The 12,412-nt window shown below is 40.1% G+C and overlaps 1 protein-coding gene across 2 annotated transcripts in view; it reads left to right on the forward strand.

The window, feature by feature from the left end:
* EPSTI1 (epithelial stromal interaction 1) overlaps positions 1–12,412 on the forward strand; it is a 49,389-nt gene that overhangs the window by 11,529 nt on the left and 25,448 nt on the right. For both annotated transcript variants that reach the window (XM_048295366.1, XM_048295367.1), the window contains exons 3-6: positions 1,088–1,171; positions 5,039–5,112; positions 5,733–5,816; positions 11,136–11,209. In XM_048295366.1, the coding sequence (XP_048151323.1) occupies positions 1,088–1,171; positions 5,039–5,112; positions 5,733–5,816; positions 11,136–11,209 (316 nt within the window). The remainder of the gene's footprint in view (positions 1–1,087; positions 1,172–5,038; positions 5,113–5,732; positions 5,817–11,135; positions 11,210–12,412) is intronic.

Consider the following 12,412-nt stretch of genomic DNA (forward strand, 5'->3'; position numbering starts at 1 on the left):
AAATGGACTTATCATGAACCAAACTAAAATCTTATGGAGGGATGAATAGCAGCAGATCATCTTAGACCTGACTGTGATGTTAACAACAAAGGTGCTGCTGCTGTAATAAATGTCTGTTTTCACTTTGTGGCACCAGTGTGAAAGGTCTGAAGCATGTCAAGTATTTCTGTCTTGGATGCTGGCAGAAATAGGACCTCACTGAATGGAGTCTCTACTTAAATGCTTGTTTAAAAGGTGAAATAAAAAGCTGTGTCTTTTGGGTCTGTTTAGAAGCTTACACAAATACTGGCTTTATGCTGTTAGAGGAGGGCTGGTGTCGGCCTCCGATAGCTATAGCCAGCCATTAGGAAATACAGTTAGTAGGAGTGCAATGAGCTCCTAGAGCAAGCAAAGTGCTAGTGTAAAACACAGCTCCTCTTTCCATAGGCTTTGTTGGCCTTGCTATTGAAAGGAATTGTTGTGGTTTTTTCCTCTGTCAGTCAATAAAGAGAGAAGTTAAATCAGCCAGCCATCCTAGAGCATATGGCTGCACCCCGGCTGTATTGACTTCCACTGACTACACTGGGAGCTTGCTGCCCATCTCACATGTGGGTGCCTATGCTGAAGTGCCTTAATTTGAAGCTGATTCATGCATTCCTCCTGTTTCTATTTAGGGAGCATGTGGCTGGGAGGGAAAATTACTTTTCATTTCCCTGCTGGGGAGCATTACACCACAAGGATTTCCCTCTATGCAGCAATAACATCTTAATTGTAACTTCTGCTTTACCTGCAGGAATAAATACTGGGGCACTTACCTACGGATTCCCAGGGGTCAAAAAGCAGTCTATTAGCAGTCTCTTAGCTGGTTTTGGCTTTACTTTTGGAGTTGAGTTCTAGGGTTGCTCACCATTACAGTCTCGAATTAGGGAAACTGCCTTTTTAGCTGATCATTGCAGTGACTGAGTAACCTCTTGTGGGGGTGTCTGCATCCCTTGAGAACAAGTTTGTTCCTGGATGGTCTTCAGGATTACATGCAATTAGCAATAATGGCTGCTTTTTAGTATTCCCTCTAACTTCCATATATTTATTTCTTTTTATGCCTGCTCAGTTGCTAAGAAAGAGCTCAATGACCTGGAGCAATGGAAGAAAGAACACAGGCCAGGGCCAATTACGTTGAGTCCACAGAGACTGGGTAAGACATGTAAATCAGCAAATGTGAATTGCAAAATTTTATTTTGCAGGACATGAGATATTTTTCACTTTTTCTTGCATGCTGCTTATTAAAGAGACTCAGTGTCAATAAGGGCTGACATGAGCCTATTGTATGTGCTCTGTGCTTCCTGATGATCATGGCAAGGAAGATGTTTCTGAAACAAAACAGCACAGATTGTCACTCAAGAAATCTGTCAAGATCACAGTAGAAAATCTGTACTAACATTTGGGGAAAACAGATGGATTAACCCTCCTGCTGTTTACACTCTCTGTGGTTGATGTCTCTGAGGGAGCACACACTTGTCAGTAGTGTTCAGATGGACAGCATGTTGGAGACCCTCCAGTTACCCATAAGAAAACTCCTCTGTCTTACTATGTGTGTTTCGTGGCTGCTGGCTGGCCAAAGTGATCCCTGCAGCTTCAGCATGTGCAGACTAAATGTGTGTGAAGCTCTGTGTTACCAATTTTATAAAGATAAAAACAGACAAGTAAATGAAAAACAGGGTAAAAAGCTGCAAGAACGTAAGACGCCCTGAACATAACTGATGTGTTTGCTAAGATAACCAAGATGTTTTCTAGATGAGTGAGAGAAAGTATAGGAGATATCTTGAATTGCAACCACTATAAAGTATTGAATTTAGTGATATTTCAGAATTAGTTTAAAAAAGTTTTAGAAAAGAAGAGCTGCCCTTCCTTACCTTGGCTGTCATAGGAGAATTTGGGGTGCGCAGTGCAGGATGTTGCCTGCCTTCACCTGCAAATTAAGTTCTTTCTCTGCCAGACTATGCAAGATTAGTTTGCAGTGGTGTACAGTGTATAAAAATAGTCAGTAGGTGGGAGACAAAGGAATTTGAACTGACTCCAACCCAGAGCTGGTTTTTAGCTCAAGGTGATCCTGGTCCCACATGTTCTGCCCTGCAGCTGAGTCGCAGTTGTTTGCAGTGGTGGCAATGCCCTGTATTCCCACAATCACATGCAGTCATGTGGCCAGACAGTCTTTGTGAGTTCATGTGTAACATCTCCTTCTTGCTTGTGAGTAGTCCCTAGAAGACAACATACTCCTGTCATAAGAAGACCATAGAGCTTTTTGCTGAAGAAAGTGAAATCTGGAAACAGAAATTTGGTGTGTGATGTCTGTGCAGAATGTGTGCGGGCTGGCTGCATGACTGAGGGTGTGCTGTCAAAGCTGCAGTGACTGAGTGTCAGGAGTCTTAACTTCCTCTGGCCCTACTGCATTTAAAAACTTCCTTGGGAAAGAAGCAACCAAAGAGGAAAAAAAAAAAAAAAGAAAGAAAGAAAATATGATGTCTTCAGTCACTGTCTAGCTTCCACTTAGACTCCTGGAGACTGAGACACAGGCACTGTGTTCAGTGCCTCTGAAAAGAGCTAAGGTGCGAAGATTATTAGAACATATCATTTCCACTGGAACAAATTTAGAACTGAAGTGGCATCTCTAATGTCACCACTGTAGGTACTCATTAAGAGAAAAAAGTATAATGTGTTATTTTCTCAGAGTGATTTTAAGGGACTACACATGTAGTCCAAATCACTAAACAAAATCTCTAAATAAAGTTGAAGTTTCTTAAAGTTGAAGTTTTTTTAACACTTGTGCTTTCCATAGGGAAATAAGTATTCTGGCTTTAAACTGTAATATTTGACTGGCAAACTTTCAGGCATCACGGAGAGATGAGAGCAATGAAGGATGCAAGTTCCACTCTCCTCTATAAGCAATGAGTGGAGCAACAAATCATGCCTGATAAATGCAACGGTCTCTTTTCTGGTATTATTATATATGATCACAACACACTCTGACTTCAGTGAAGCATCTGACATGTTACAGCCAAGCCAACCTGAATGAATTAAACCTTTCTGAAAGGCTTTAGGCAATTTCTAGTAATGATCAGAAAAATATTTGTTCCAAGACGATGTCCATCAGTACATGCAAAAAAATACAGTGCACACAAGAAATTTTGGCAGTAAAAGGCTAAAAAAAGAGAAAGATTAAGCATCCAAGAGGTTTCAAAACTGGTTTAAGCAGAAGTTTGATTTTCTAGACCTGGGGAAGAGACATTCTACAATGCCAGCTGTATGCTTATTGCTACTCTAAGGTTATTACTTGTATACTGTATGGCCAGTCTCTCTTGAGAACTTATCTTAGGGATTTATTTTTGTCCATAGAAATGTTGCCACACTTAAGGAATTGATCTCCCATTCACTAAATGTCACAAAAGCACCTAAAATTAGTTATCTTCCATTAGTAAATGGAGAAAGCTACCTTTAGACAAGAGTGATTCCTCCTGAAAGGTCTAGTATAGTTGTCTTACATTTCTTAGAATGATTTGGGTCTGAAGAAAACTTAAATATTATTTCATTTTAACTGCCCTGCCATGGGCAGAGACACCTTCCACTAGACCAGGTTGCTCAAAGCCCCATCCAGCCTGGCCTTGAACACTTCCGGGGTGGGGCATCCACAACTTCTCTGGGCAATTTGTGCCAGTGCCTCAGCACCTCATAGTGAAAAATTTCTTTATTATATTCAATCTAAATCTCTCCTCTTTCAGTTTAAAGCCATTCCCCCTTGTCCTATCACTATATGCCCTTGCAAAAATTCCCTCTCCAGCTCTTTTGTAGTCACCTTTAGGTACTGAAAGGCTGCTAGGAGGTCTCCCTGGAGCCTTCTCCTCTCCAGGGTGAACAAACCCAACTCTCTCAGCCTGTCTTCACAGGAGAGGTGCTCCAGCCCTCTGATCATCTTTGAGGCCCTCCTATGGAGTCAATCCAGCAGGTCCATGTCCTTCTTATACTGGGAGACCCAGAGCTGTGTGCAGCACTCCAGGGGGGTCTCACCAGAGGAGAATCCTCTCCCCTGACTGGCTGCCCATGCTGCTTTTGATACAGCCCAGGATATCAGGCACCTTAAGTAGTACAGAGTGGTTTAGCTGCTTCTATTGAATTAGGAGTCACACAGAGGGGAACTTCCCATGAAAATACAGGCAAAATACAGCCCCCATCCTCAGAATGGAGTGAGGGCTGCTGTTAGTTTTTGCAACAACTGAGGGAATAAATTATATCCTTTCCTAAAGCAAGAAAATACTTTGGAAAATAGAGCAGAGTAATAGAATCAAAGTCACTCCCTCCATCCCTAGTATCGCTTTCTTTGTGTGGGTGGTTTATTTGTTTGTGGCGTTTTTGTTTCTTTTTATTGAAGGCTGAACATTATGGCCAGAGCTTTAGATGTTCACAAAAGCAAGTCCGTGCCTTTGGAAAAGGACAGCTTCTACTGCCTCGATATGAGTGTGAGGTCTGTGGGAAAAGGCTTTTACTTCCATTTCAGAAAGGGGATTCTTCCTCAAGCCCCAAGACATTAGTTAGAAAATATTAAAATGATAGCATCCCATTAGTGCTGGCAGAGTCCAAGATCCTAAATTTGATAAAAGAGAAACTTTTTAGCAATAGAATTTCTGACTGTATGTGTGTGACAAACTGAGCAAAGGTAGGGGTAGTTGGATCAGAAAATGAAAACTCACCTGCAAAGCATGACTGATTTTCTGAAAATGGAATAGTTCCTCAGTAAACTGATCATATATTGTAGGGACATATTTGTTGGTAGAGTGGATGATACAGTGGGTGCTCTGTAAATAATAGGCAAGTGCTTTTGATGGATGAATAAAATGATCGAAAAGGTCTCCTATCTATTCTCTTTAATGTCAGACAGCTACTGTAATTATGAAAAATTTCCTGTATATGCATACATCCAAGCTGTTATATTGCTGTATTCTGAAATGACTGGCATTTGCAGTTAAAATGCTTATACAAAATGCCATTTATATTTTTGGGTTTTTTTAAGGTGGAAACGAATCAGAAGCTAAAGTAAGACAAAACCAGCAAATGATTCTCATGCAATCTAAATACCAGAAAAAGGTCAGTAAGAAAAAAATGTTTCTTTTTAGGAAGAAAGCTTTTCATGAAGTGTTTCATATGACTATAAAATGAACTCACAGCTGCTTGACAGGAGAAAGTCATGAAACCTGAAGGAAACAGCAGAAAATCAGAAACTAATGTTCTGAACCAAAGAAAATGAGAAATCTGTCCATAAATATGTACCAATCTGTATCACAGACGGTATCTCAAATAACAACCAGTACAGTTGTAAAGCCACTTAAATGCCGTGCTGTCTCTTCCGGCATGCTGCTCATGCTTGGACTAATTGATCAATGTACCCCTCTATCCCGTGCTTATGTGGAAATGTTGTGCCTGTTGCTAGAGGTATAAATGCTTGTAAGTTATCAATCAGCTGTGTGAGTCCTTGCATGGAGGCCCATTTATCAGTCCTAGATTTCCCAGCCTTCTTAAAGCCAATATTGGAGTAGCTGTTGCATAGCTTGCATTACTCAGTGTCTCATTTTAAGGGAAAAAATTACAGAAAGTTTCCCCAAACACACTTTAGATTTGAAAGATGTGCACCATAGGAGTCAAGTTGCCTTATGTACTCCTTGTATACATAAATATGTAAAATAACTTCCTATGTTTATGTCATGCAGCACAAGAGAGAAGAATATGTAAAAGCAAAAAAGGCAGCTGAAGAAGCTGAAATCCTGAAAAAGAAAGCAATTCAGAGAGAAAAGGTAAATCTAGTTACTGCAGACTTGAAGCCATATAACAGTTCATGTCTTGATGATTGATTTTGCTGAACCACATGGAACTGGCTAATTAAATTAAGTGGTAACCGTGCATGGTATCGAGGAATTAGGAAATGCAGTCCTCCTCCTTTGTAGATGACTGAGGGATGCCTGACCTGGTGTTTTTGGGGGCTTGGGTGCTCCTTTGGCTCACCAGAAACTCCAACCTTTCAGTTGCATCCACCTGGACGAGTTAGCAGAAGGGGAGAACATGAAGGTCAGGAGTAACATTGTGTGTGCAGGTTATATGGTTCACTTTGGCATGAGCTCCCTCTATAAGATTGGATTGTAGCAGGTGGCGCAAAGACCTTATAGAAATCCATAATTGCCTGTGCACATGGGAAGAATACTAGAAAATCCAGCCTTTCATGATGGAAAAGATATCAAAATCATGAAAAGGTCAGTGTAGTCTGCCTGCATTGTGCTGAGAGCACCCTGAAATTCGACTGCCTCTCCAGCCCTTCTGCAGCTTGCCCACTCAAGTGTCCTGCTAATCAAGTCAGATCGCTCTTCCTTCTAATATACTCCACATATTGACACCAATGATAGCTCACTTTCAAATTTTCTTTCACTATTTTGAATTTGTTTGCTTTCTCTAGTTATTCTCACAAAGCATCTTCTCATCCTTTGTGCTGCGCAACCCTTTGTAAAAGTTCATTTCTGTCTCCTTGGTGGCAACCAAGTAGTTCTTGCTTGAGAATGCAGTGTGGAATTTAAATGAAAAAAGAAAGGAGAGGGAGCATGGTACTTATGTGTGCATTAACAAGGAGAGAAAGGGAGATTTCAGGTTTGCAAGTTTTGTCTCCACAACAGTAAAAATGATTTTCTGTGCAGAAACTGAATGTTGAGAGTTAATTAAAAAGTCATCGATACGGGTTGGCGTACAAGGGCATGCATAAACAAAAATAACTGTAATTGCCTCTAGGTAAGGATTAATCTGTTCCCAGTCTTTCAGTGGTTAGCATTATACTTTGGGCATAAGCCCATACATGATAGCTCACAGGAACAATAAATATTATCACCTGAAAATATCATTAGCTGTTACCATCTCATATATAGCTCCACAAGCAGTGATGATAGCAGTGAAAGAGAGTGGATTAATTATTTAATATATGTTGTTTGCCCATGGGCATTGGACAAGAAAAATGTTACAACACTGCTGTAATTTCTAGTTACACCTGGAAAATATATTGATGTATCAGGTTCGTTTTCATGCTCTTTAATTTCCTTACCTTCACTCCCACAGATTATAAAATCTTTATAGATGTTGTAGATAGTAAAACTGTAAGTATCCATTTTTTCTGAAGGAGTATGCAACATTGCAGCAAACATCTTTGCCAAACACACTGTCTAATTTGACTAAATAAACATGTGCCCACAAAACAATCAAACAAAACAGAGGTGCTTCAAAGGGAACTCCTAATTTGAATTTGTTTATTCAGATTGTCTTCCACAATAGTGATTGAGCCGATGAAGATTTCTTCTTGGACGATGATTAGGTATTAAAAATTCAACCCTGTGTTTAAGAAGAGCATGCTGAAAAGCAGCTAGAAGGTGTCAATTTGGCTATCTCACCCTGCCTAAAGATGAAAGGTTCCCAAGACCTGAGAATGACAGGGATCCTACTGGTGCTATACAACCATCGTTGGGCTCTGTTTACCAAAGGAAAGGAGCTTTTTATTTGAAGTGATAGATTTGTATTCAACTGCACCTGTAGGGCACTGGCTGGGAGCATGTCTTTCTGCAAGTTCACAGGCCGTCTTTTCTTGCTGGCCAGCCCTTCTTTTGCTCAAGGTTGTTATTCATTCAATAAAAACCAAATTGTGTGGCAGTCTGAGAGGAGATAATAGCTAGCCAGCTTTATCAGCAGGAGCCCTGGAACTTTCACAGCTGGAAAGCTTCTTTGCCAGCAAACATGAATCGTGAAGCCCTACAGACTAATGTGCAATGACTAGAACGGGTGCTGGTACTCAGCTCAGTTCTTCCTTGATTGTAAGGATGATGTACTGTGAGCCAGTGCTGCTTGTGAACTTAGGATCTGTTTATGTTACTGTTTCAATGCTGGTTTTACAGAGAAAAGCAGCATCCACTTACCCATTATCTTTGTGAACAAGAGAAAACTGTGCGTCTGCCAAAACAGTACCCAAATATGGAAGGTCTGCCTTACCATCTGTACGAGTCCACCTGCCTGTCTCTGTCATTCTTTAATTAACCATGGGGTTATTAGGTGCTGGAATACCAGTGCTCTTGGCATCTACCTTGTCTCTCTCCAGCTCCCAGAGAAAGGAAAGATTTTTCATTCTGTTCTCAAGTGTCCCATGCACTTCATGACAGGCAGCTTGTCTTGGGACTTCTGTGGTTTGTTCATGGCATAACCGTGGGCTGCATGAGTTTGGGTATTCGAAGCTGATCATCTCTGAGTGCTCACAAGCAGCTGATACGTGGCTTCTTGTTTTTTAAACTTTTTTCATTTGTGCCGTAGGTAAAATTGGATGACTTCACTGCACTGGATATTTCTGTTTCCTGTCACTGAATTTCTATTGCTGTTACCCTGCCTTTAGCCTTGCCTTGTATAGTTTAGGTCTTGACTGAATATTAGAAGATTCAAACAATTTGAAGTGAAAAGGCTCAGAGTAATTCTACTGCATGCAACTTTTTTTTCTCTTACATTATATAGTAAACAGTCCTGCCATCTTCAGAAACCGTCTTATTGAGGATAAGCTGTAATTTCATTTTATTCTTTATCAGATCATGTGCTCTTTAATTTGACTGTGTTAATCAGCATGAATGGCCTTTTTTTCAGGAATTTATTAAAAGCGGGCACTTTGCAGACCTTCTGCTAACATTTTTCAATGTGTTTACCTTCAATATCACAGCTGTTCCTCTCCTGGCTTTTTGAACATGGTGCCAAATGTGGAGTGCTTGGCAATGTCTATTGAAAGACTGTCATTAGTTAGAGAATGTCCCCATCTTTTCACCTGTCACTTGTATGCATCCAAGGGTAAACTTCAGAGTGAAAACTAGTTACACCAGCCACAAGTGAGTCATTTCAAGATGCTGGAGTTTTCTTCAGGTACCATTCTAGTGGTAGAATAGCTGTAGGATATTCCCTTATTTTTTCGGGTAGTGGGAGACAGGGTTGCTACTGAGGATTTGTATTTATCAAAGTTAATATCACTGTTCCCTAGCTAGGAGCTAGACAACAAGTCCTGTGAGCTTTGGATTTTTTGGGAACTTTTTGAATTTTTTTTTTTTTTTTTAACTTTTGGGAGCCTTGCAATGTGATGGTGGATCCCACATCCACTGCTTTTTCAGAGGTGAAGGCATCAGCTTGCGGTATTGGACAGTGTTGGGGAAAAACCTAGGCGCTATGGCTGGTGTCTTGAGGGTATCAGCATCACCTTTGACAATAACAGAAGCCATAAGATTTCATTTCCTTTGCCTCTTTCCTTTCTTTCCTTGTAAATTGTAAAGCTGCACAAATGAATGGGAGTTTTTTTAGCCTAAAACATCATCTGTGTCTAGGTTAGGAGCAAATGGTATATCCCCTGAACACTCTAAATTCACCCATACTGTGTAGGGGTGCTCCTTACTACAGTTTGGTTAAATTTTTAAATTGCATCAGTATGTCATACATACATACATACATTCTGTCACTGTCTCTGCATGTCAAATGACTGAACAACAGGACATCTTATTCAGAGATTCGCCTTCTTCCTTTTGTTTACTTCCCACTGCCTTTTTCCAAATAACAGCTTCTAAGTCTTTTGCCTTCCAGCAGTTTATATCATCACACAACATAGTGACTCTTTTCCTATCTGCAGACATCTGAAAGGATTTTTTTCTTAATCCAGTGCATGTGAAGGAGGGATTTGCACTTGTTTTGCAAATCTCTTTCAGACAGTCATTCTTTATCCAATTAAAAAATACGCATCCTGAAATAGCTAAAAGCAAAGTAATTGAGTAACTGCCAGTGGAATTGTAATTTTTCTGAAATGTTTTTGATAGCAGGACAGGAAGAAGATTATGAAGCTGGGGTTTCAGCCCTCTTCTTGACACCCCTTACCCCCTTACACATTTCCCCCTCCTCGTTCTCCCTGTCCTCTGATCAGTTCTCTCCCTGATTTGGGGCTCTGGCCAAAGGGGCCATTTTCACCTACACTTCCTTTCTCATCTCTGCAAGGTTTTGTCTGAAATTTCCAGGGCACTTCGTTCAGAGCAATGTCTGGTTGCTGGGTTACCGAGCAATTACCTTTTTTCATTTTGAGGATGGGCAATGAGCAGAGTGACAGTCCGAGGCTGTATTGTGCTCCGCATGCGACTTGTTGTGATCACTGCCTGGGAGCTCTTACTGGAGCATCCCCCCACCACCTGCAGTGTGGGAGCTCAAAATATAGTAGGCTGAAATCTCAGGTTGGAACTTCTAATTTGTGCTTTTCATACACTGAACTGCCTTTTAACTGCTCTTCCCACTGGACCTAACTGCAACCTGTGAGCCAAAAAAAAAATCTGGCTGGCCTCGTTTTCACTGGAATTTAGCTTGAACTGCATATTGCTGTTGCAGCAATTTGTCTAGTTTTTGCTTTATTTCAATGTTTTATTCTATTTGAATTTAGGGTTTGGTCAGGTTAGATGATACTTCCATTGGAAATTATGTGCAATTTTATATTAAAGGACTTAATCATTTGTGCGGTATCCAGATTTACAGAGGAATTTTATGTGTCAAGGGTTTGGTTGACTCTTGCACCAGATATGGTGTCTGAGGCAGAAAAATGCTGGTTAAATAGAAATGTCTCCCACTTTTCATCCTCCTTAGAATGTATTCAACTGACCAGTACCTAATGCTCCTGCAGGTCAGATCTGTGAGCTACGTGTACTCACATCACTGCACTGTCAGTGCCACAGGACTATCATCTGCTTTGGTGCAGTGGCTTGGGTCTTCTACCTTCTTGCAAGGACCAAGGTTGCATCAGTTGCACCCCAAGATGCAGGACTGTGACATGACAGCTGTGAAGACTCACAAGGCCTTTTGGGTAGATGGGTACTAGGACCACTATGCCATTTTCTATTTTGAACAGGTCTCTTGACTAGGAGATGTTTGTTCATGAGTGAATACCTTTAAATTTGAGATTGGGTCACTTCTGTACCCAACTGCTATAGATCTTTTAAAAATCAAAATATTGAAATATTGGAATTGAAATAGTTGATGTTTGTTTCTGGTTTATTGGAAACCTCAAGTATGTTTTCCTGTTTTTAATGCTGTAGGCAGAGAGACTTGAAGCTAAAAAAAGACAAGAAGAAATGCGAAGAAGAAAAATGTTTCTTGAAGATCAAAAGTAGTAAGTAAAATTTGAAACTTACTACCTAAAATTCCATATCTACTTGTCCTTCTGTTTTGTTTGTTTGGGTTTTTAATTGTTATTTAATATAATTTATTTGTTTGCATTTTTTTCCCTGGTTTGGGGCTCAGGAAGGATTTGGCTTCTGTTGCTATTTTTTTCAATTTTTTGACTTGAAACTTTTGACTTCAGGACAATGGGCAAAACTGAACCACAGGAGATTCCTACTGAACATCAAGAAACACTTTTTTACTCTGAGAGTGGCTGAACATGAGTACAGGTTACCCAGGCAGGTTGTGGATTCTCCATCCTTGGAGATATTCAAAAGTTCTGGGCAGCTGTCTTAAGGTCACCCTGCTTGAGCAGAGGGTAAGACAAGATGACATCCAGATTTCATGGATGATTTTATGATTCTGTGAAATATTCAAGCCTCTTCCACACCTTATTCTGTGAGAAATTTTGTTCTGTAGACCCCTCTTAGCCTACTAAAACATACACTTTGAAATGAAAGTTGTGAATTATAAAATGACTTTGTGCTTTCGTTCTCTAACTGAATCAATATGTAATCATTCAGTCCAAGACTAATTATCAAAACAGAATCTAAATTACACCTCCACCCATTTATTTTGTTGATTAGTAAAGAAGTCTAACCCACAAATAAATGATGAGGACTTTCTCTATTTAGCATAGTCCTACTTAAATGTGAAGATCTGTTGTAAAGACCTATTTCCCAAGAATACCTCCTTAATATCAGATTTAGATACGGCCTAAGTCCTGATATAATTAATTTCATTGGCAGTGAAGTTCCTGCCTTGCCCATTCACTCTACCCTATTTATTTTTTTTTTAACTGATCCAAACTGATTCTATCACATAATTAACACACAATGCTACTTAGTCACCTTTACCTTTTTTATCTTTGGCTTCTGAAATTACTCACCTGTATTCTTAGCCTGATTGATTGCTTTTTCCTCCTCTGTGACCTTTAAAGGAGTCACTTTTGTCCCATGCTAGTGGCTCCAGTTCCTTCATCATGTGCCCAGACTCTGTTCTCTAATGTACAGACATTTTAGAGCTTTCTCACTGATTTCAGCTTTTCTTGTATTTTTCCTTTTGTTTCTTTCCATTTGGCTTTAGGCACAGCTCTTTCCCTTAATATGTTGCCAGTATTTGTCTCTAGATATTGGTGTTTGGCTTGCTGTTT

Source organism: Corvus hawaiiensis, chromosome 2 (genome assembly GCF_020740725.1).
Source record: "Corvus hawaiiensis isolate bCorHaw1 chromosome 2, bCorHaw1.pri.cur, whole genome shotgun sequence".
In the NCBI taxonomy this organism is placed as follows: Eukaryota; Metazoa; Chordata; class Aves; order Passeriformes; family Corvidae; genus Corvus; species Corvus hawaiiensis.